Source organism: Pithys albifrons, chromosome 22 (genome assembly GCF_047495875.1).
Source record: "Pithys albifrons albifrons isolate INPA30051 chromosome 22, PitAlb_v1, whole genome shotgun sequence".
Classification (NCBI taxonomy): Eukaryota; Metazoa; Chordata; class Aves; order Passeriformes; family Thamnophilidae; genus Pithys; species Pithys albifrons.
Window position 1 is genome coordinate 6,226,406 of NC_092479.1, and position 24,556 is coordinate 6,250,961.

Below are 24,556 nucleotides of genomic sequence, written 5' to 3' on the forward strand. Positions count from 1 at the left end.
TTGGTGCAGGCAAGAGTCATTATAAACCTGGGGGTCTTAAATAGATCTGAGCTCAGAGCATGGGCAGGGCTCCAGATAGCTTGGTCTGTCTCATGAAGTACAGAATCATGGAATGGGTTGGGTTGGAAGGGTCCTTTGGAGGCCTTTTAGTCACCTACTGCATCACACACCTGGATGAAGAAAGGTGGGTTCTGCCAGAAGAGAACAGCCCACCTTAAGGGCAGGTGCCTGGAACACCTTGGAATGCCCCATCCCTGGAAGTGTTCGAGGCCAGGTTGGATCAGGCTTGGAGCAACCTGGTCTAGAAGGTGTAGGGAGCATGAACTTTTAAGGTCCCTTAAACCCAAACCATTCTGTGATTGTGTGAAAAAGACAAACTCATTCACACCCTTCTCCTTGTGCTGTCCTCATGTCTTTGTCGGCTCCCATTTTCACGAGAAGAAACCACAGCTCTTAAAACCTGCAGGCTTTAAAGAACCCACGTGAGGATGCCCTCCAGGTTAACCCACACCCGTGTCCCTCACCCACCTCCCGTTCCCAAAAGGTGCCGACAACCCCGGCAGCTCATTTGGATCAAGGAGTGGAAAACTCTCATCTGCGAGAGAGAGGTCGGGGGCTCAAGGCTGGGCGGGGAGGGGGGAGGACGGTGATGCCGCTTCCTCCGTGGAGGGAGGCGGGTGGGACCCCCCTCCACCACCCGGGCACGGGCAGCGGGTCCCCCGTGGGTGTCCCCGAGGGGCTGGCGGGGCTCGTGTCCCTCCCGGTCCCCCCCGGCCCCTCCCGCCGCGGAGGGCGGACTCGCCGCCGCCGCATCCCGGATGCCGCCGCCGCTTCCCTGGCGCTTCTCCCGGCCCCGGTGCCGCCGCTTCCTCTGGGGAGCCGCGGGGAGGGGGCCCGAGGGCTTCTCCTCCCGCCGGGTTATTTTTTCCGGCCGCTGCTCCAGCGGGGGAGGTGGGACGAGCCAAAGGCGGCGGTACCCCCTTCCCGCCCCCCCGGCCGCTGCAGCACATGGGAAGCAAAAGTTTTCCTCCTCCTCCCGCTGCTCCTCCTGCTCCTGCCGCTCCTGCTCTCTCCCCTCCGCCGCCTGCCCTTGCCCCTTGCCCCGCAGGCTGCCCGGGCCGCTCCTCGGCCGGTGTCCGGTCCCCGCAGCCCGAGGATGCTCCCGCCGGCCCCGCGGCGGCTCCGCTCGGACCCCGACCGGGAGCTGCGCCGCTCCCCGATGGACAGCCGGGAATAGGAGCGTGGCTGGAGCCTCTCCCGCTGCCCTGAGCGCTGGGAAGGAGCGAAGGCGAGACTCGGATCGCATCTTCCAGAGGGATCCGCGAATTTGCGGAGGGAAAGGGGCTGTTGGGTGAAATTAAATCAGATGGTTTAGCGGCGCCGGCGAGGCAGCGCCGCATCGCAGCGCTCCGGCCCCACCATGGGCACCGGCATGTGCTCCAGGAGGCAGAAGGGGCTCCTGCAGACCGCCTTCTGCCTGGTCACTGTGGCGTGCCTGGGCTCCGGAGTTTTCCTCTACAACCACTTGCAGCAGAAGGTGCGGAACGCAGAAGCGCTGGCCCAGAAATACAAACAGCAGCAGGAAGCGCTGTCAGCGCAGCTCCAAGGTGAGTGACCTGCTCTGGGCGTGTGGCTGTGTGTGCACACTCTGCTGAACTTCCCTCGCTCCCAGCGTTACCTGTCGGTGGCTTTGCTGCCCAGCCACGAGCAGGGTGCCCTGGGGACGTTCAGCTTTAAAAGAGCTCTGAGATGTTGTGCCTGTTTCCTTCCCCCCTTGGCTGTCTGGAATTAGAACAGCCTGAATTGCTGCTCGCAACGAGGGGAACGGAGCGTGTTGGATCGGCGAGTTCAGCTGCGTCACGTCTATCCCATTTCTTCTCCCTTTGGCTGTAAAAATTAAACCTCTGGCATTCTAAACGTGCAGCAGAACCAGGCAGGGCTCTCAGGGGCTGGCTCCGAGATGTGGCTCCACTCGCTGCCCGGTGCGTGTCCGGGACGCGAACAGAGAGGGAAGGGATCCTTTATAAAGTTTGTTGGCACACTGTCTGCTGCCCATCGCCTTTGCAAGGAACCAAACCCGCCGTCTTCTCAATATCCTGACTAGAAAAGTCTTGCCAGCAGGTTTGGGGCTGGTGGATGCCGCAGCTCCCGAAAACGGGGGAGGAGGAGGAGGAGGAGGAAGAAGAATTGGCTTTTCTGAGCCCGCTGACCAGCACTTGGCTCCTCTGGCAAGAGCTGCCGGAGACCGGAAGGCAAACACAGTGTGTGTGTTCCTCCTCCCCCTTTCTCCCCTCACTTGTCCTCCTTCCATAAATGCCTGACTGTGGGAAAATGGCATTTTAGCCCACGGGGAGATCTCAGCAGGGAAAGCTGAGGACACACCTTACTCCATCCATGAACTCTTACCTCCTTTGTCTAGACTGTCATTCCAGCCTTAGTGCATCTGCCAAAGTGCCCTTTCCAGCAGCTGTCACTGGATTTGGAGGCTCTGGAGGGATTTGCTGAGCTCCCTGTGGAGAGGTTTGGTGGGAATCCACTGTGGACAGCCAGCAGTTGGGTGTGTAAAGCTGGAGGATGGGCTGGGTCTGGAGTGCCCACAGAATGAATTTTATATGTGGACAAAATACTGTTTGCTGTGGTTCTGCTCGAGGTCAAGGGATGCATTTAACTCTTTTTTTCCTTGACAAGTCTGTTTAGATCACAGTGTTTATATCAGAGTTCTTCCTCAGGCTAAAATCCAGTACAGGGTATCCATCATGACCTCCGTGGCCATACCCAGTGATACTGTTTCTAGAGCCCGTGTTGCTGGGGAATTCTGCACGTTTATATGTCTTTGCTCAATATTTATGTCTTTTAGGGTTAAAACTTCTCTGGTGGTTCTGTGTGCAGTGTTGAGATGCAAATGTAACATCCTCCAAGGGCTGCTTGTGCCCAGGGCTGTGTATTTCTATTTGTAAACAGGGAGAGCAGAGTGTGGTGTGTTCCTCTCCAGCAAATATGCTTTAAAAAACCAATCAGTCTTGGAAAGGGAACTAATGGGTGTTTAGGTTCACTGCTATGACTTGTTTCCATTCCTTCTTACTCTATCAGGCACTCAAACACCTACAGCTCCTCATGTGTTGCTCAGTCCCAGCCACGATTTCCACCTGCATCCTGGGTTTGGGAGATGTGAAGATCAGCAGGGCAGAAGTTAACCCACATTCCTTTCTGGTGTGTCAGCATCTCTTGCTCCTCTTGGAGAGAGGGGCTGATTCTTCAGGGAATGAGACAACAGTGGTAGCCTCAGGGAACCCCAGTTTTGGCAACAACAGGCTCAAGGCAAAACCAGAGCCAGGCTCATATTTCTCCCACCCAAATATGTTTGAATGGCAGAGCTGTTGCCTGTTGCTGGGGTTTCTAACCCCCCTCCTATTCCTAAATACAGTTGTTGTCATGGCTACCCTTTTTTATTTTGAGAAGACACTTGCTTGTCCAACAATTTTAACAAAGGCAAGGCTTCTTTTTGCATTTGGCTGGTGGGAGAATCCTGGTGCCTGGCAGAGAGGAGCCGTGTTCATGGCAGTCTTGTAGTGCAGGGGTGTCTGGCACATCTGGCCATGGCTCTGGGACTGGTGCCAGCTCTGCTCCCTGCAGTGCTTGGGGGCTGAACGCAGCACAGCAGGGACCTGGGGCTTGGGCTCTGTCCCTGCCCTGTGCTCACTTGTTGTGTGATTTTAATTCCTGTGTCTTCTGCATCTAATTCTGTTTTTTCAGCAGGGCACTGCCAGGGATTTTGTTGTTTCAGCACCCCAAGTTCTGCGTTTTGGCTTGTTTGGCTCATTTGGGAGCAGGTTTGGCAGTGCCTTAGTCCCAAGTTCTGGCTGAAGTCCAGGGTAGACACTGACACCCTCCTTTCTCTCTTTTAATAGCAAATAATTAAAGATTTCCTGGCTCCCTGGAGCCCAAAGCTGTACAGTGCTTGGTGGGATGAGCTGTTGTGTTCCACCACAAAGATGGGTATAGAATGTAGAATTATAGAATGTCCTGAGTTGAAAGGGACCCACAAGGATCATCAAAGTCCAACTCTTGGGCCTGAACAGGACAGCCCTAAGAGCAGAGACACTACTGTGTGCAGTGCTCTGTGTGAAGCTGAACCCACCTCTGGGCTCTGGAGGCCTGGAGGAAAGCAGGAGAGATTACAAACTTCTTTTCCAGTCACTGGAGGTTACTGCAGTTTAGCTGATTTATTTTAAAAAAGGGTCAGGAGAGCCAGATTATGTGTTCTAAAATTCTGACTAAACAGCCTGTGATGTGGAGCTGTTCCTGAAGCTTCCTCTGCTCCAGGATGGAGCATTAGGATCTGTGGCTGTGGGTGTTTGCATGAGCCCATTGCTAAAGATGCTTTTCATTGCTGCTATGAGGTTCCAGTCACATCAAAGACTTGCCCTCAGGAGCTCTGCTAGATAAGACTGCAAGAGAGTGAGATGCTTCTGGCAGAAACATGAGTGCCCAGAGCTCAGAAATCCTTGGGGAAGTGGCTGATGTTCCCAAGATGACAATTTCCTTGAACAAGGCTGGAGCATGTCGTGAGGAAGCACCCACAGCCTCTTGTGTGCTCGGTTGGGGAAGCCCTCAGGGTGACATCTGAGCAGTCTGTTGGGAAAAGTGTTTCTAAAAATAAAGCTGTCACGAAGGAGATGCTTGGACAGCCACAGTGCTGGGTTTAGCAGAGTGCTCTGCAAGGGAGACATCCTTCCAGATGGAATGGATCCCACGTATTTCTGCTGGAAAGGTTGGAAGGTCATGGTCATTTCCTCACTTCAGAGAAAAATCTCAATGGAGTGGCCCAGTCCAGGGGAAGCATCTTCACCACTGAGGTCTGTCTGTGTCATTTAGGGAGGGTAACAAGGGGAAGGAGGGAGATGGAGTGGCTGGTGACAGTGGGAATTCCTGACCAAGGGCACTGGTCCTTCCTGCTCCCTGAGGGAGGACAGAAGTGGCAGAGGATTTGGGTGAGCTTTGCTGGTCCATCATGACCCAAGTGGACCTGGCACTCCACTTGGAGTGAGAGCACGAGTCACTTGGGGCTCTTGGCTTGGCAAGATGTCACCAAGGGAGGGATTAGCACTTGTTTAGTGCATGAAAACATCACTCCATTTAGTTCATTTTCCTGGAGATTGTGTGTTATGGCCCAAGGTGCCCTCAGCTCTTGGCTCTGGAGGGATCTTGGCTCTGGCAGCAGGTTTCTGTTCTCCCCTCTCCCCTCTGACTTGCTGCCCAGTGCTTTTCTGGCCTGGTGTCCCTCTGTGCCAGGGGGATGAGGAGGCTGTTCCAGCCCATTGCTGTGGCTCTTGGTTTGCACTCAGACATCAGAGTGCATTAAAATCACCACCCATCAGGAAGGTTTCGTGGTGCTTTGATTTGTTACGAAGCAGCCTCATCCCTGTCCCTTCTCCACTCCTGGGCACTGCCAGGTGCTGGGGTGTGTGCAGGGGCACAGGGAGCTGCCTGGTCCCTTCTTCTCGGTGCCCTGAGGGCCAGACAGTGCCTGGGTCGTGGAAGGGCAGAAAATGTGTCTCCCACACGCTGCTGGTGACCTGGAGGGTGAGCCTGGCTGGGGACTTGGCCCACAGAGACCCAGTTTAGCCCTTGGCCACTGAAGTAATTCTTGGGCATCACAACTTGGGCACCAAAGCAAAACCTGAGTGAGGATGAGACTGGTGTGTTATACTGGAAATATCTCTGGTCTCTAGGCCAGCTGTGCCCTCCCTGCTCCAGACAGGAGAACAAATAGGTGGGGAAAAAAGCCTGTGGGAAGAATTGTGAGGCCTCTCTCATGCCTGCCCCTCTCTGCCCTCACAGTGGTGTACGAGCACAGGTCCCGGCTGGAACGGTCCCTGCAGAAGGAGCGAGGGGAGCACAAGAAGACAAAGGAAGGTGAGTGTCTTGCAGGGCTGTCCCAGCAGTGGCCAGACAAGCCCCCAGCTCTCCTCAGGGAGAGGTGTGTGACTGTCCTTGAGTGCTCCCAGGTGAGGCTTGGCCCTGCTTTGGTGAACTCAGTGCCCATTGCCCATGGGCAGAAGGTGCTGGGAGGGGAGTTCTGTTCTCTCATACTCCTACACACATCCTCAGTGCCATCTGTGAGTAACAGGCCCCAAGATGTGGTGTTTGAGCACTTTAAGTGGTGGCTAAACCTGGCACTGAACCATGCTTTTATTCTTGGATATGTGTCAGCTTCCTTATAAAAGTGATTTGAAGATGCTGAGCTGTACAAGTGCTCAATGATATCACTGCCCTCCACAACACACGGACCACACAGACTGTCACATCCTTTAGAGCTGATGGACATGAGTAGGTATAAACATGCAGGGTATTTTAAGACCATGAAATCCAACAGGAAAAAGAAAGCCAACAGTTTAGCCTTTCAGTGGAGTGCTGTGCTTGGCTGTCAGGCCCCTCTGCCCCTGATTGGTGCTGGCAACTTCATAACTTGGGTTTTATCTTCCAGATTGGTATGTGGAGTAACACCAGTGCTCCTCACTCTGACACACTCTGTGTTTCTGGAAGTGCTGACATGCAGCATCCAGGTTTGGCTGCATCACTGAGGGAGAGGCTGCATTTCTGCCACCCTTTAATTTAGTTGGTGGGACTGACTGAGAAAATGAGACATCCCAATACACATTATCTTGTCATGGGGCCTTCCCATTTTAAGAAGGTGGCACAGATGAGATCAGCAGATTCGTTCCTTTTGGTCTTACAGAAGCTTTGGTTTGTCTTTTCCAGAGTTTCATTTCAGAGCACCCCAAACCCTTATGCAGCCTCAGTGACATCAGACTGTAGCTGTTGGTGTGCTGAAGTAGGAAACCACCAATGCACTTCCTATAGAATGGGGAAAGAAAGGATGTTTGGGCCAATCCAGCTCTCATGGAAAATGCTCCCATCTTTCCAAGAGCATTGAGTGGTCTCCTGGCAGCATCTGCACTCCAGCTTATTGACTTGCAGCCTCTTGCTCAGCAAGGGGCTGGTTGCCTTATTCCCTGCCCCCACCCTGAAATACAAACCAGATCCTTGTTAAATTCCACCTCATTAAGTTGTCTTCTCTTCTTCCACTCTAGATTTTTTAGTGTATAAGTTAGAAGCTCAGGAAGCTCTCAACAAGGAGAAGGTAGGTGAGGTTTGTTCCTCAGAGTGTCTGCGTGATGATGGGAAATGTTTTTGCAGGACCAGCAGGGCTGAGAGTGCTGCTGTCTGGGCTCTGTGTGTGCAGGGTACAGGCTGAACTCTGGCTGACTCCCCTGGGCAAGGCTCTTGGTGTGTGAGGATTTACCTCAGCTGAGGGGAGGGCTGTGCAGGGCTCGAGCTGTTCTGCCTGTGGGAGAGCCAAGGAGATGATTCCCAGCTCCTGTGCTGCAGTCTGAGAGCAGAATTGCTGCTCCACACTGCATCAGAGTCCTGGAGGAACTGAATTCAAGGCACACCACAGGGAACATGGAGAAGAAAGGCAATGTGGGGTGGGGAAAAGCATATCCATTGTCTCCTGTCGCCAGGGACTGCCAAATGATTTTCACTGGCCTGTGGACTTCTCATTCAGCAGGGAAAAGGACTCTTCAGTGAGGGTTAGGGAGAAAGGCATCCCTGGGATACAGGCTGTCACATTCACTTAGGCCACAAGGCTGTTTTTATTCCTTTCCCAGAGCATCTGCTGATGAGGTGCTGGAGAAGAGGGATCACTTTTAGCCTGTTCATCTGTGTCTCAGTGTCAGCCTCTTACAGAAAAACTCTGATTTTTTTATTGGTGGGCAACTCCCTTGCAATCTGTGCTCATTTGCTGGTGATCACAGAATCATAGAATTGATTGGGTTGGAAAAGACCTCCGAGATCATCAAGTCCAACCCTTGGGCCAACTCCAGTCCCTTTACCAGATCATGGCACTCAGTGCCACGGCCAAGCTCAGGTTAAAAACCTCCAGGGATGGGGAATCCACCCCCTCTCTGGGCAGCACATTCTAATGCCTGAGCACTCTCTCTGCAAAGAATTTTTTTCTGATCTCCAACTTCAGTTTCCCCTGGCAGAGCTTGAGCCCATCGTGTCCCCTTGTCCTATTGCTGATATTTCATTCTGTATTGAGTATTTATCATATAAATTGAAGTGAGAATCTCTGCATGGTGGTTGGTTTGCACTCCCCAAACATAAATCTGAGCAGAGGTTTGTAAACCAGCCTGTCCTGTGACAAGCTGCAGCTCTTTCCCTCTCAGTTGTCCCTGCTGCCCTGGGGACAAGGCTTTGGGCACAGGGGGGTGGTGGCTGTCACCCCTGCAGTGAGGAGATGTTGGTGCTGGGGTGAAGAATGGCACCCTGGGGACACAGGGCAAGAAGTGACTCTCAGCAAGGCACCAGCAGGGCTGTTGAGCTGCTCCAGCCCCCTCTGTGGACTCACATAAATCCCTCTGTGCTGCTGGTTTGTGCCAGCTGAGCTCAGTCTGGCTGCTGTACCCAGTGACAGAGTTTGCTTAAGGCTCCCTCAATTGCCTAGTGATCCATTTTTTTGTGAAATGGTGCAATTTGTGTGTGTAGGCGACAGCTCTGCTGCTCTCTGCCTCCTCCTCAGCTGTGCCAGGAGAGCTCAGCCTGTGGGGAGGGGGTTCACAGCTCCCTCAGTGCTGGGCCTGGCCTGGAAACAGAGCTGAAGGCTGGGAAAAACTATTCTAAATGTGCATTAACTGGTTTGAAAAGGTTCTTTTCCAGTGGGCTGGTCCCAGTGCCCATCTGTGTGGGAAGGGGCAGTGGGAACTTGCTGCTGGTGCCATGGCTGGGCAGGTGCTCTTGTGTTTTTCTTCTTGCCTTGGGTTTTTCTGGAATCTAATGCCACTCTTGAATCTTTTTGTTTTCTTTTTTCCCCAGCAAGATTCCATGAACAGATATGGAGCCCTCAGCTCCCAGCACAAGATCCTGAAGGTAAGGGAGGAATGCTGGGTCATGGATTGACCATCTGCTGCATGTTGAAGGATGCTCCTGGGAAGGAGAGTCCAAGGAGGGACCCAGAACTGCCTTCCTGCAGTTCGTGCCAGCCCAGAGGGAGGAGCCCACTCCGTGTGGATCTACATTCCTTCCTGACTATTCAGGTCCAGGGAGTTTCCTATTTATTCTGTATCAGATTACAGCCTTCACCTACACCTCCTTTCAATGGCAGCCTTTGTGCCCTTTATCACACAGGATTCTGCTGTTCAGCCTGTTCTGTTCTGGGTCTCTTAGTGTGAAAATGGGTCTATTCATTGTAGCTTGCCCTTTGGGCTAATGCAATATATTCCTGTCCATGTAAGAGGCTCAGAGGAGGGCAGTTTATGGCATTTTATAGCTTATCACATGCCCTACCTGAAGCACATCTTGATGTTGGATTTTCCTTTTGTTAGAGCAATGCAGCTGGGGCTGCTGATGGTGGGTTTAAATGGTTTTAGCTGGAGCTTTGGCAGTGAAGTGATAATTCAGTTCTGGGCTGTAGAAAGAGGGCCAGGTTCCAGCAGCCCTTAGCACTGCTGAGCTGTGTTTCCTGAGCAGAGCTGGACCTCCAGCTGCCTGGCTTTTGGCTTCAAACCTCGGGAAAAGGGAAGTACAGTTCTGTCTCTTGGGTATTCTCCAGCCCTGGGGACTCTGGGAATGCTTTGCAATGGTAACATTCCTCTTCATAGCAACTGCAGCCTGAGCAGAGTGCTCTGCTTTCCTGGGCTCCAGGGAACTCTGAGAGCTTTTCCTCTTGGCTCCCTTCCTCTTGCTTCCTTTTATTGGAGGGGTGGGAGAAAAAAATCTGTCTTTTTTAAACTACATTTACAGCTGGTTAAAGACAGCCCAGCCCTTGGGATTGCAGAGTGGGAGATTTGACCCCCCCCCATGCTGGAAAAGCAGCTTTTAGCCCAACTCCTGCTGGTTATGAGGCTGTGAGTAACACTTGTGTTTGCTCAGGCTACAATGGAACTGCTCCCTCAGGAAGAAGGTCATTCCTTAGGGAGGGGACATGTCATGTTGAACAGAAGCAGCGACTCTGCCTGAGCTGCAGGTCCCAAATGTCACCAAAGGGTTCCATGAAGCCACAGCACACCTGGCTGTGGTGTCCCTGGCCCCTGCTGTCCCCCTGATCTGCACTGGAATCCTCGATGGCTGATTTCCATTGGAGCTGGGACAGCAGCTCAGAGGGGCAAGGGCCTTGACTTAGAATGACAGAATCGTGGAATTGATTGGGTTGGAAAAGACCTCCGAGATCATCAAGTCCAACCCTTGGTCCAACTCCAGTCCCTTTACCAGATCATGGCACTCAGGGCCACATCCAGTGTCACCTTAAACACCTCCAGGGATGGGGAATCCACCATCAGAGTATCACAGAATGGATTGGGTTGGAAAAGACCTCCAAGATCATCAAGTCCAACCCTTGATCCAACCCCACTGTGATCACCAGCCCAGGGCACTCCGTGCCCTGGGCTGGTGATCACAGTGGGGTTGGATCAAGACATGGTGGATTCTCACTCAGTGCCACATCCACAGAATCACAGAATGGATTGGGTTGGAAAAGACCTCTGAGATCATCAAGTCCAACCCTTGGTCCAACTCCAGTCCCTTTACCAGATCATGGCACTCAGTGCCACGGCCAAGCTCAGTTTAAAAACCTCCAGGGCTGGGGAATCCACCCCCTCTCTGGGCAGCCCATTCCAATGCCTGAGCACTCTCTCTGCAAAGAATTTTTTTCTGATACCCAACTTAAATTTCCCTGGGCAGAGCTAGCTCCAAAACCAGCAGTTGTGAGCATTGCCTGTGTCTGCATTCCTGCTGGGGCCAGACTTTGTCTTACAGTTCCTTTCTCCCTCTTGAGTGGAGCTGAAACTCCTTTGCACCCTGCAGAATGTGTCCTGGCCCTTGTGGAGCAGGCAGGCAAGGAGGGGGTGGCTTCAGACAAAGGATTTTTGACATGAACTTCCTGAAGCTGCTGGAACATGAAAACTAACAATGAGCTGTGCCCTTCCTCTGCTTGTGGGTTAAGCATCCAGTTACTGATTCCACTTTGTACCATGCTGTCCACAAAGCTGCTTTTAAATCACAGCAGAAAGACCTGGGGTTGAGGTACTGCTGTTTTCTTCTTCACCTGCCCATTTGCTCAGAAACCTCAGTGAGACAGACCTGGTGCATTTGGGCATTGCCTGTGGCTGAACAGCAAAGGAATGAGAGAACCTGCTGCTCTGAATTCCTACAGCTGAGTTGAAGATCTCCAGATTTTTGGAAGATCAGCTGAATCCTGAGCGATAAGGTTTCCCCATCCTGGAGTGTGAGCACGATGAGTGCACCCAGAGAAAGGCCATGACAAGGTGGTCTCCCTGTTCCCTGCCCCAGCTGCATCTGCACATGATTTGCACAACCCTCTGTCCTGCTGTTTCTGCTTGACTGAGTGAAACAGCAGAACTGTGAGGAAGAGAAGGGAATGACGTTGCAGCCAGATGGGATGACAGGAATGGCTCCTGACTTCCTCAGGATACCTGGCCTTGGTGGAACTGGCTGGGCCAGAAATGTTCTGCTTACAGTTAATTACATTGCTCCTCTGGAAACTAGAGTGGTGTGTTCCAGACTTCCTGCCTGCAAACAACACAGCAGCATCTTTGGATTCCTCCTGAAGTTTGCACTCACTGGTCCCACCACCCCCAGAAACCAGCTGAGAGTGAGGATGTGAAGATGCTCCATGTGCTTAATGAGTTGGCAGCCTCTGGTGCTGCCTGTGACCTTGGTCAAGGCACTTCTCTCCCTCCCCAGCTTCCTGCTGCTGTCAGAGGATGAGCTTTCCCTCCCTTCCTCCTGCCTCTGAGCAGTCTGGGGACACACATTATGCACATCACCTTCCAGGCAGAAAATGGGTTAGGAATTAATTGACCTGAGCTGATGAGGACTTAAAATTCCTTGAATTTCTTAAGAGTTTCTGGTTCAAATCAATCCTCACTTGCTCATGTTGGTGGTTTCTGATGTGTTTAGTATGAAAACTGTTTGGGGGAAGTGATTCTTCTGCAGAGCTTTCTGCCAGAGGCTCTGATGAGAACTGTAAGTACCTGATGTCTGTGAAAATCAAAGCAGGAATCTTCTGTTCTCCTTATTTCCCCTCTGGATCCTGTGATCTAACCTGAAATCCTGTCTCTCTTCTTTGTTCTGTCTCTGGGACCCCTTTTCCTCTGCACCACATGTATTTTTGAAGCAGCTGTATCTCTTTTAGTGGAGGATCATTCCCTCAGGGGGAATGCCTGGGCCACAGACATGGTTTTCCTGGGGATAAATGCAATAATCAGCAGCATTTAGAGGTTTTTTTAAAAAGGAAGATTTTTTTTTCCCCAGGAAGGCTGATTGAAATGGCTGTCTGAGTCCTGAGCAGGGATTGTGTGGCAGGGCCAGGGTTCACCTGAGAGCTGGTCAATCTGCATACATAATTGGTGTTGACAAACTGAATGTGGAAGGAATCTCTCTGGGTTACCATGGGAACAAAAAAAAAAGGAAAAAAGGAGGTGAATTCTGGTTCAGTGGGTCTGAGCAAAAGGATGTTTCTGCATGTTTTGTTCTTGGGCCCTGCAAGAGGGGAGGGCAGAGGAGAACAGCCTTCCAGCCCACTTCTGGCTGGGCAATTCTTGAAATGGTCTGTGGTCTTGTGACAGTCTTGTTATCCTGGGTGTGATGCTGGTCAGGGGATGTGGTGCCCCTGCACAGCTCTCCCTGCTGTTGTGGCACCTCAGGGATGTTGGGTGGGAGAACAGCCAGGCTGGCAGGAGGCAAAGCAAGCAGAGGGAACAGCCTGAGTGCTCAGGTGTCTGTGTGTCCTTGGGGCAACACCTGCACACAGAAAGGTCATGGGAGTTGGGCCTTTCCCCCATTAAAGGTGATTCCTCCCCTGGTTCAGTGTGCAGCCTGGTGCTCCTGCTCCATGGAAACCATCCTTGCAGGTGAAGTCCTTCAGCTTGTCTGGGACTCTGGAGAGAGCCTTGGGTTTGTGCAGGATTCCCCAGGGATTTGATTTGATATGACAGCAAATCTCCCAGCCTGGGTGCTCCCAGAGCAGGGTGTGCAGGGAGCCTGGGGAGGAGGCTCTTGACTGTGTCCCAGAGTCTCCAGCTCTTCCAGGCAGGACTGGACTTGCCATAACTTCTGCCTCCAGTTCAGTGGCTTCCAAGGAGACCTCCCAAACCGAATCCCAAAATGGAATTTAATTGGCATTTCCCATCCCCCCTGAACACAGAGAATATTTGACTCTACCTGGGATTTCTGGCCACCTCGTTGGGGGAACAAACATCTCCTGCCTCCCCAAGCCACGTGTTAACACAGGCACTCAGGGGGCACTTGGCAGCAGTTAAATGGCTGAATTACTCCTCTCCTTGCACTGACTCTGTCCCTTCTCCTCATACCCAGAACCAGCACGATGATGTCAAGAAGCAGCTGCTGGACCTGCAGCTCCAGCACAACAGCCTGAAGCTGGAACACCGTAAAACACTGGAGAGCCACAGCCAGAAATATGCCCAGCTGCAGCAGGAGAGGGACAGCCAGGTCACCAGCCTGCAGGGTGGGTGTGCTGGAGGGCTGGGAGGACACCAGGCCCGGGAACTGGAGGTCAGGAGAGGGCAGAGGTTGCTCTGCAGGTGCCCAGGAGGTCTTTGAACACCCCAGGAACGTTTCTGTGTGACAGCTGCAGTGCTTTGGCCCTGCTGGACCTTAACCCAGGAGGTGGTGCAAGAACACCCTGCAAATCCTGACATTTAAGCTTGGGAGCAAATGAAACATATTTTTTGTAATTAATGGTCAAGGTCTATAAAATGCATTTAATAGTGCAAGTATATATAAGACCATGCTGGTCCCTTTAATTCCCAAAGAATAATTTCTATTTAGTCTGCTGTTTAATTACATTGTGGGGTTTTTAAGGTTTACATCTGTTCTTACTTGATTAAGTCTGGAAGAGTGAAATCTGATGATGTTTTGTTTGTTTGTTTTCCTCTGGACAACAAAGCCCAGTACAGTGTTTGATGAGCACTCCTGGGTTGGAAGGAGGACAAATAAGTGAAACCCAAATATTTGATTGTCTTTTTTCCTGAAATTGCTCAGGGCTATTAGGGTGGAATGGAGGGATTTTTGCTGGATTGGCTCTTTTGGAGCTTGGGGGACTGTCTGTCACAGTCAGAGGTCTGTGCTCACTGTCACCTGCCTGGAGCAGCTGCCCACAAACACCAGGGAACAGGCAGAGCTGTAGTTCCATGGGACACAATTCCCTATTTCCTTCTGGCTGCAGGAAAGACAGAGCCTTCCACTCTCAGTTTGATGTCAACCTTCACTGCCAAACGTGAGCACCTCTATGGCAAAATGTCCTGTCCAGGACTGAATGTTACATAGGGAAAAATAAACCCCTGTAATCAGAAATATCAGTAATATTGAGCAGAATCCTTGTGTGCAATTCAGCCTGCAAGGAAAGGCAGAATTCCCAGCCCAGTCCAGCCCACAGTGCAGATGTAATTGTGTTTGCAGAGCAATCCCAGTGCTTGCTGTTGTAGTGATATTTTAGGAGAGATTCAGGAACCAAAATAAGGCTGACATTTTTTGACACAGTCTTTCTTTTAGGTTGGAGGGTACAGGATTAAATCCAAGGCAGTGGAAGGTCAGTGCATTGTGTGTCCTCTCACTGAAGTACTTTGGAGTGTGCAAAGACCTTGAAAAAGCCCAGCCCGGGGGCTGCAGGGCACAACTGGTGCTTAAAAGCCCAGGAATAGACGTGCCTGAGGGCAGAGCTGTCCCATGATTGCTTTCTGTTGTGGATGTTTGATTTGTACCATGAGGGGCAGCTTCTCTGTGCAGGAGGAGGGAACCTCCTTATTGCAAATTCTGGGGGTTCTGGAGACCTGAGAGAACCTCCCTTGTAGTTATTCCTTAACCTTCAGTCAGCACAGGTAGGGGCAGTGACTGCTGCTCTTCAGCTGCCCCGGGGGAAGAGAAATGAAGAAACCAATATCTTATTCTTGTAGCAATCACAGTGAGAGCCTGACCCTGAGAGCAGTGGTTGGCAAAGGCTCTGGAGAGAAGATTCTTGGAATGCTGGAAGGAATGATGATCAGGTTTGTCCATCTCTGGCTCGAGCTTCACTATAATTCCTGGGCTTGGAGAGACCTGTGAGGTCCAGAAGAATTTATGGTAAGAAAGGGAGATGCTACACTTGGAAAAATAGGTCTTTTGAGCAAATTTCTCCTCCTCCTCCTGCAGATACAGTCTTTAAACTCAGAGAGGAGAGCAAGCTCCTTCGGAAGGCCCACCAGGATGTTCACTCTCAGCTCCTCAGTGCCCAGGTAAGTGTTCTCTAAATAATAAACCTATTCCACTGTGCTGAGTTGCCCAAACCAGTGCTGAGAGCTGTTGGTAAAGTAGATCCATACAAGTAAAATTTTCCAGCCTGGGATCTGTCCCAGCAGCTGCAAATACAGGTGATGCTGCACAAGTGCCTGGAGTTCCAGGGAGATGGAGTTCCAGGGAGATGATTCCCTACCCTGGAATGCCTCCTGTCACCCACACACATCTCAGATACTTCCAGATGATGGTGAATTATCTCTGTGGATGCCTATAAAATTAATTGCAGAGGGAAACAGCAGTGCAGAGGTGCCTTGCCTGGCTTGCTGACCCCCTGAACAGGCTTTGGATGGGTATAAGTTTTGCATTTATTTGGCTTCTTCTGACAAGGAGCAGCCCCTACGAGTTCATATCCCATGAAGTGTTCTTGGCTGCCTTCTCCTCATTCCTTTAAAGTTAGCAGTGCTGAGTGGTTTTGTTGGGGTTTGTTTTGTTGTGTTTAATGTTAATTTTAAGGTCAAATTTCAGGGGGAAGAGCTGAAATCAACAGAGCCTGCTCAGGAATTAATTTCCTGCTAAACTTTCCGTGCTGCTTGGAAGCTTTCCTAGTCAGCCCTGTCCCTAATTTGGTCCATTTCCAGGTACTCTGGCAAACACACAAAAAGCTCTCCCCCCTCATTCTCCTATAAATAACCAGGGTGGAAATGGGGACCTTTTCCTGAGTGGCTTTTTTCAAGCCTTACTTTTCAGAATTGGAGCTGAAAGAAAGAAGCTGCAGGAGAGAGTGAGAGCGTTGCATTTACCTACCAGCCCAGGAGAATTGATTTTCATTTGTCTTTGCAAAGTAAATTGGATTGTCAAGTAGGATTATGCCAATTATTGTCAGCCCTGCTGAGATGAGCACATCCAGGCAGAGATGCTGGAACTGGAAGGAAACAAGTTGACCTGAAGGTACATGAATGTGAGGCACAGGAGGAGAGGGAGGCACAGCTTAGACCCAGATACAATTCTTGTGGCAAGACAGGAGTTCCATCCATGGCTCCTGCACTGAACAGCACCAGGAAAAGAATCAGTGTCACAGCTCAGCACTCCCAGGGTAAAATATGCAATAAAATAAGATGCAAGAGGGGCAAAAGGGGAATACAGAATACCCATGAAATCTGGAGAGAAAGCTGAAAACTAACTTGGGCTTGCCATTAATGGTTGTGTATTTTCTCCAGCCTTTCCTATATATAAAATAAATCTCTTTAGAGTCTTTCTTTGCCAAACAAATGGCTGTTCCCAACAAGATGTTTAACCCTGTTAGTGTTTGAGGTTTCTCTATGTCCTTCTCACCCCCTCAGGCCCAGATGGAAGAGTTCAGGCAGCTCAAGGAAGCTCTGCAGAAGATGCCAGGCTTCAGAGGAGGAGGAGGAGGAGGAGCTGGGAAGGGGCAGCAGCCCATGGTGCCAGCCCAGAGCCAGCTGCAGCTGGGCAGGCAGAAGGTGTGGTATTCCCAGGAACCCCCTGGGAGGAATGTTCTGCAGGGGTTTTCAGCACAGGGAACAAGCCCAGCTCCCTCCAGCTCAGAGGCTGCTGTTGGCCTTTCCTCCCTGCAGGCTTTTGCAGGGAACCAGGAGCACAGCCCCATTGGCATCCCCTTGGCATCTCCCGTGCCCGCGTTCCAGGAGCCTGCGGAGGTGCCGCTGCTGCAGGGACACAACTCCTACAGCAAAGACAGCCTGAGGCCACAGCCAAACGTGCCAAACGTGCCCTTAACCCACCCAACCCCACCAAAGGATGCCAACTCGCTGCCAGAGGCCGTGCCAGCCTGGCCAGCACGCCGTGGGGACGGGCACGTGGTGAGGTTCACCCGCACCATGAACAGCCTCCCCAGCGGGAACCAGGTACGTTCCTGCCCCTGCTTTGCTGTGGCCTTTGCTTGGGAAGGGTGAGTTCAACAATCAAATCCAACAGAATAGAACAAAATTCTTCCTTTTCTTCAGCACTGGGAACATGGGGGATAATTCCACCAAAGACGTGTTCAACAAGACTTTTTTGATTCCAGGTTTATAAACTGAGTTAAACTGATAACCCCTCCCCAGAGCTAAGCAGGATATTTGGGGGGACTTTTAACAGATCTAATGAACTGCTCTTATCCTGCAGCCCAATATTTCCTTTTCACTAAACATTGTTACAGCTTCAAGCCTCAACCTAGACAGGTTTTCTGATTTATTTCTTACAGCTTAGCCTCTAAACAAGGGTTTGGTTTATTTCTTAAAGTTCCTCTTACAGGGTTAAATTCCTCTTTGCCAGAGCTGCAAAGGGTAAATCCTAAAAACAGCCCCCCTGCCCCCTGATTGAGAGGCAGTGATGGAGAGTAAATCTCTAAAAAAAGACTATGAATGGCACTGTGGCTGGACTGTAATTACAGTAACTATTGTAAGGGCGTGGGGTTTTTTTTGTAGAGGTGGATTTGTTCTTCTTTTCTTGGAGATCAACCTACTCGAGACAAGCTTGGCTCCCCTAGGATCTAAATTATTTCATTTCCTTTTGTCTTGGAAGGAGAAGGACCTCTTCTCTTGCAGGCTGGACAGGACTGTAGATCTGTTCTGGAGCACTTCTGGACCTTTGTTCTCTGATTAAGGGTTTTCTGGCCCATAAACCTGTCCAATGCAAGATCTGGGGGCACCTGTTTATACCCCAAATGTCTCCTCTGCAGGACATGAAGATGGTGATGCACATCCAGGTGCAAAGCCACGAGGAAAGCCAAGCTCCTGGGCTGGCCCTGCCTGGCCCCAGACAACCCTCAGCAGCAGGAAAACCTCCAGTGCCAGACAGCCACCTCTCAACAGGCATCAGGAAGGTGCAGATGCAAAGGTGGGTCACACACAACTCCCCTCTACTCTCACCATTTCAGCTGGAACTGCCAAACAGCCGCCCCCGGTCTCTCTTCTTGGATTTATTGTGGGTCTACTTGAAGGATGGCTGAGGGAATGACCTTTCTTTGATGTGTGGCTGTTATTGTCTAGTCAGAGACCAGGATCCTGTTGTGCTGGATGCTGTACAGGCTCTGAGGAAACTCTACTGCCTCAGCAGCACTTGCAGGAGACTGGTTTGCTTTGCAAAAGGGAAAAAAATGTCCCTCTGCAGCTGCAGTTCATCAAAGCCTGGCCATAATCCAGAAAGGGACTCTGAAAATAGTGCTTCCTCCTCTAACTTATTTATCCCCTGTGTGTGTCCAGGCTGTATCTGTTCAGTTTAGTGAAGCAAACAGGATTTAATGTCTGTTTTATCTGTAGAGGAAGTTTCTGGATTCCATTCTAGATTCAGCCTGATTCTTCTCTTCTACTTGTGTTTGTTCACTTAACCTGTAACCTTCCCAGGGCAGAGATTTAAATTTAAATGGCCACGTCCTCCCCAGGCTGCTGGGACAGGCAACACCAGCACAGGAGCAACAGCCCAGGGGATGTTCTGCTTGTTCAGGGAGGGACTTTGGGTGTAAGTGAGGGGGAGGAGGAGGAGGAGGTGGGGTCAGAGTGGCTGTTCCTCAGCTCTGCAGAGCCCAGCCAGGTTACCATCACTCCGTGAGGCTGAAAATGCAAATATTGATTTGTTTGGCAAATGCTTTTGGCAGGGACAGAGATCCTGATCTGTTTGGTTTGCTTTGCTTTTCCTGGAACTCTCACCAAGAAATTAAGGAGCAGCTGGAGGGTGTTGTTTACACTGTGGGAGATTTGGGATAAGGAGCACACAACCCAACCTGGTGGGTGCCAGGAAGAACAGGGCACCTCAGTGGGGCACAGAGAGCCCTCAGGTGGCTCAGACCAGTGGATTCCACGGGAATTCTTGATGGCCAATTAGCATTTTGATAGTTTTATGATGGGGGAATCTGAGCTGAAGGCTGGGTGGTGATTTTACGTACTGAAGGTTCCCTGTGCTGGCTTAAAAAGCTGCCAAAACTGAGGCCACTTGTCCTTTCTCAGCTTTTAAACACAGAAAAGTCTTAAGTAGAGTTTGAAATCTCCTGTAGAGGACAGGCCAGACCAGGCAGTCACCCTGCTTGGAACTGCTCTGACTTACTCAGGTTTGAAGGTTTTGTTCAGTCATGTTTCAGAGTCCCTGTTACTGGGAGTTCATCCCTTCCTCTACCCCTCTTTGCTTCCAAAGCCATCCCTGAGTAAGGATATTTGGATGTTTGGTAAGAAATTCTTCCCTGTGAGACAGCCCTGCCTTCTGGGCTTTCCCAGGACTTCACTCAAATTAATATGAAGATATTCAACTTTTAATTTGACCCTCAATTACCTTCTGTGCAGTGGAAACAACATTTTCACTGGCTGGGTTTGTGTCCTATGGAGGTGTTTTACAAACAGATGCTCGTTAAAATATCCATCCCAATTGCAAAGTCTTGTATTGTGGTTTTCCTCTGTATTTTGAAGGGGGATTTTTTCTCCTTATAGGCCAAAATTCCAGTTTTACTTTAGTAGCATCTTCATTTCCAATTAAGTTGGAACAATAAAGAGGTTTTGGTACTTTTTAAACCCATAGATTTGTGTGTTTGGGTATGTGTGAGGCATGAGTAAGAATCTCTTTAGAACTGGAGTTTGTTGCTATGTAGATGTTATTGTATCACATGAATAACATTAAGGGAGCTCTACAACAAATTTTGTTTATAATGCATAACTCCTTTTGTACTATGTGGCATATTAAATGTTCTGTTTCAAGCAGATATCACAGCAATAAATAAAATCTCCTAGTTTTGCCAAGAAGTTAAATTAGGACAAACTTCTGCATGTGTTGGAATATACTTTTCTCTGCTTGCCATTATGAAATAGCTTTATGAAATATCTCTTGATATACTGAGGCAGAGGGTTTATGTTTTGTTTCCTGCCCTTGTTGCAGCTGGAAGGACATTGTTAACAAGGTGAATGCTCAGATGGATGAAGAACAAGCCCATGGTTACCCAAAGCACCTTCATTTGGAGCCCCAGCCTGGGCAGGAGGGGCAGAGGGGCAGCTCCCAACCCCCCAGCCAGGAGAGAGGGGCAGAGCATCCCAGAGCTGAGCAGGGAGGAGAGAAGGAGAGGGCAGATGAGGAGGAGCTGGAAATGGGTATGGCTTCCCCAGTGCCATGGAGGGAACATTTCCCTGCAAACATACCCAGAGTTTTGGCTGACCCTGGCAGGCTGAGACAAACCCCTGCTTGGCACAGGGTTCAGCCACTGGTGACACTGATTTGAAGGAGACACCACTAACTGTGCCTGTTCCTTGCAGATGCAGGAGTGATTGAGAGGGAGGAGAACCTGCACCCTCAGAAAGAGACTGTTGTCCAGGAGCCAATGGTAAGTAATGACAGAATCATAAACCCATGGGATGGTTTGGGTTGGAAGGGACCTTAAAGATCATCTCATTCCACCCCCCTGCCATGGGCAGGGACACCTCCCACTAGACCAGGCTGCTCAGGGCCCCATCCAGCCTGGCCTTGGAAAGCAATGGTGCCATCTGTCATCTGGATGCAACTCAGGCTTGGAATAAGGGTCCAATAAATCAATAACTACCCATAAGTTTCTGTAATGTGCAACTCCAAACTCTTGGATCTGGAGGGATCCAGAGGGATAACAAAGACAGGGGGGTTTGTTTTCACAAGCCCCACCAGGCTTGGAGAGGCATGAGTGAGTGCTCAGAGCCAGCACCCTGCTTGCTGGGAAGGCATCAAGCCTTCTGCCTCCTGAAGGGACATCCTGCCAGGTTTTCACAGGAGGCTTTCCTTGTCCAGATGCCAGATGATGCTGCTGATCCTGCCCAGGATCCCAACAACCAAGGTGAGGATGAGTTTGAGGAAGCTGAGCTGGAGAGACCTGACTTTGAAGAGAAGGTGGGAGGTTTGGAGAAGTTCAAGGAACCAAGCATGAAAGAAGAGTCAAAGGAGAAGCCCCTGAAGGTGACTGAGGTGAGGGCAACCAGCAGGGCCAGGGAGGGATCCCCAGCTGTGGGTGGGTGGGGGGAGACAAAGAGCTTAAGGACTCAAAGGAGAACATCATGCTCCTGGGTGGATCCATAATGCCACTGCAAGGACATGGCAGGAGAAAACCCTTTCTGAGTGAGGGTTGGCAGGTTGCTCAGTCCCAGAGCTTGTTCTGGCCCTGCCCTCTCTGCTTGTTGCAACACCTACATGGCTGGAGAGATGTGGAATAGGGGCTGGCTCTCTCACAGCTGTTCCTGCAGAGGGGCTGTGGCTTTTCATGCCCTTGAGAACAAAACCAGAGGCAATAATAGGACCCTCTGCTGGGGTTCTGGTCAGTGCAGCCCTGCCTGCCTCTGGCTCTGGCAGCAGTGACACCACAGAGAGCTCTCCCTCCTTGTTTGCCTCCTTGCAGATGGAATCCATTTACTTCACAAAGTGTTTCTGGCTGCCTGCAGCCAGACTCTGCATCAGGGAAATGCTGGCTTGTTTTGACAAGCAGCTGAGTGTTGCTTGCTTTTAAAAGGAGTGTTGTATCTGTCAGGCTTTAAAATCATGATTAATAGTGAGATTAAGGGGGGAAAAAAGACATCCAGGCCAATGAAATCAAACAAGAGAGAGTTGCTGGCACCAAGAGAGCAGCACCTCCCTGAGATCAGTAAAAATATGGAAAGAATTAGTGACATAAACACCTGGCTTTCAGATCAGGCTGTGCTGTGTTCCCTGAAAAACTCAGAGAATTCCTGCAGTCCAGGGGCTTGAGGCAGCAGCCCTGGGACCCTCCTGCTGCAGGAGAACCCCCTCTCCACAGTGGAAGGAGCTGGGCAGTTGCTGCCAGTAGCTGAGAAGAGAGACTGGATGGAGAAAGTGTGTGCAGTTTGTGTTGCCTCATTGTCTCTCTGCTCCCCCTGATTCCTGGTGCAGTTCAGCCTTCCAGCCCTGGGGCTCCAGTGCCAAGGGGGCTGTGTGTGTCCCTGGCAGGGAACAGGGCACTGTCAGCAGTGTCTGACTGTATTTTTCAGGATGCTGGCAGACCTGCCAAGCCCAGAGAAGACCCAATGGATGACTATCAAGAAGATCAGGAGCAAGAAATTGTACGACACCAAGGTTCTTCTCCTTTCCCTCTCTGGTGTGCTCGTTCCCTGGGAGTGTTGGGAGGCAGGAGCTGGGGAGGGCTCAGCTTTTAGGGAGCCAGATGTGAGCACTGACCTCAGGTTTGCCTCTGCCCAGTGAGGTGGGTCTCCAGAACAACCTCTGCTCCCTTTTGCAGGTGTTCAGAGCACCCTTTATGCCCTGTGTCCCCTCCCCATTTCTGCCTCCATCCACCTGCAGCAGCTGAGCTGGGGGTGCTTCCCAGACAGGACCTGGGGGGAATTACAGGCTGTGCCAGTGCAAGTAGGCAATGTCAATGTTCCCCAGGCATGGGCTAGAGAGGATCAGCCTGGTGCCTGCTGGCTCATGTAGAGAGAATTGAGGATCCTCTTCCAGTCTCATTCACCCTCTCCTTGCCCTTTGTGAGTGTTTTTTGTCTGAAGTTTCGACATGATTGCTGAGGAACTGAGGGTTTGGGCTGCCTGCTGGGAGCAAAAAGAGTGGGGAAATAGGGGTGGGCAGAGCAGAGCTGGTGTCAGGAGGTGTCCTGTGTGTATCCAGGCCTCTTGTAGGCTCTGCACTGGATAGATGGACCTAGCAGTGTCCACGGATGCTGTGCTGGCTGCTGCTCATCATGGGATTTGTGACACAGTTTTACATGTGGTGGCTGCAGAGTGTCTTCTACTCCTGTAGCAGTGACAACAGGCTGAGATGTTAAAGTTTCATTGTCATGGCAGGATATTAGATGGGCTTAAAACCAACAGGCTGAGCATGGCAGCAGCTCTGTGTCTTGGCTAAGTGGCTTTCCAATGCCACCTGAAAGCCCCTGGAAGAGGTGGATTCTTCCCAGTTCTCCTGAGTTTCTGAGGCTGGGCTGTACTTGGTGTGCTGCTAGGAAGGGTCTCCTTTTCCAAGCCTTGCTAATTTTCCCCTCCTGGCTGTTTCCTCTGCACCAGGAGGACCACGGAGGGGAGGTGGATGACAACGATGACCTGGAGCTTGTCCAAGAGCAGAAGGACCGTGTGGGCATACAGGGAGCTGGTGGCAAGAAGGATGACTACTACTGAGAGATGCTGAAGGAAAATGGGATCTTCTAGGAAAGAGGGGATGGAAACTCCTCCTGGGAACTGGCTCCTGTCTCAAACACTGCCCAGCACAAAGGCAGGAGGAGGTAACTCTTGCAGGCCCTGAGCAGGGATCTTGCAGATGTGCATCGTGTGGGGGCCATTGACCCTCCAGTCCATGGCATGGAAGTGCTCTCAGACTGTGGGAATGATTTTATCCTGCTGCTTTTCTTAGAAGCACTTTTTGATTTACTGTGTTCTTCACCCTCTTGTTTTCCACATCCCCTCCCAAGCTGGAGAGGAGGGTTTTTATGTTGTTTGGGGGATTTTTGACCCCCCTGGGCAGCAGAGGGGAGCCTGATGTGGTCCCTGGACTTACTCGACTGGTCGCTAATACAAAGGAATCTTTCTTCATAAAATCTTTTGCTCAGTGGTGTTTCTTTAACACAGCCTTTTTGCTCCCCTCAGAGGGAGGTGGGGAGGGAGTTACAGGAGGTTGTCCTGCTCTTTGTCTGGAGTAATGCAGGGTGATAAACCCATGAGTTCTCACAGAGGTGACCGTGTGCCTGTGTGTGTGTGTGGGAATGGCTGGATCCTCTTCCTGGTGCAGAGACAATCCCAGTGACTCAGAGTAGAACCCTGTGAAGTTCTCCTTTCCTTGGCTTTGACCTGTGGCAGTCCTGCTGCTGCTCCCTGAGTTCCCTGGAGATGTGGGCTGGCCTGAGCTAGGACAGGCTCTTCTGAGATGTTAGCAGGGACTGCCACACGAAGAAATGGGAAAGGAGGAATATTTGCAGCCCAACTAATGCAATTCTGTCCTGTTCAACTTGTGTCCAGTCTCCCAACACTTGACAGGGAGCTAAGGTCAATTTTGCTTCTTCTAGACAGGTTTTAATCAGCAGGTTGGGTATTTCTGGTGTTCTGTCAATGCAGTAGATTGAAACCTGTGGTACTTTACTTGGTTTCCAAAAGGCATCTTACCTGACCTCAGGTAGAAAGAAGGGATGAGTCAGCTGGAGTCCCTGGGATTTAAAATGGAGGCAGCTGAAAGCAGAGTGGGCTTAATTGTGATGTCTCAAAGCCCAGGACCTGAGTTAGTCATCCTGACAGGGCAGAGCTGTCACACTGCCTGCCTTGTGCAAGATCCT

At 50.9% G+C, this 24,556-nt stretch overlaps 1 protein-coding gene across 3 annotated transcripts; it reads left to right on the forward strand.

Moving 5' to 3' along the window:
* Positions 1-848: 848 nt before the first annotated feature.
* LOC139681928 (Golgi integral membrane protein 4-like) lies at positions 849-23,827 on the forward strand. Of its 3 annotated transcripts, none has more exons than XM_071575734.1 (14): positions 849-1,607; positions 5,842-5,916; positions 7,095-7,144; positions 8,881-8,934; positions 13,399-13,549; positions 15,232-15,314; positions 16,656-16,796; positions 16,911-17,198; positions 18,014-18,171; positions 20,194-20,402; positions 20,565-20,632; positions 21,067-21,240; positions 22,275-22,359; positions 23,301-23,416. In XM_071575734.1, exons 1-14 carry the CDS (start codon positions 1,421-1,423, stop codon positions 23,324-23,326), a joined length of 1,749 nt encoding a protein of 582 aa, XP_071431835.1. In that variant the 5' UTR covers positions 849-1,420; the 3' UTR covers positions 23,327-23,416. The 3 variants fall into 3 exon arrangements, with proteins under 3 accessions (XP_071431835.1, XP_071431834.1, XP_071431836.1); XM_071575733.1 differs by having other exon boundaries at positions 852-1,607; positions 22,275-22,346; positions 23,301-23,827; XM_071575735.1 differs by lacking the exons at positions 849-1,607; positions 5,842-5,916; positions 7,095-7,144; positions 8,881-8,934 and adding an exon at positions 8,951-9,101 and having other exon boundaries at positions 22,275-22,346; positions 23,301-23,827.
* The last annotated feature ends 729 nt before the right edge of the window (positions 23,828-24,556 follow it).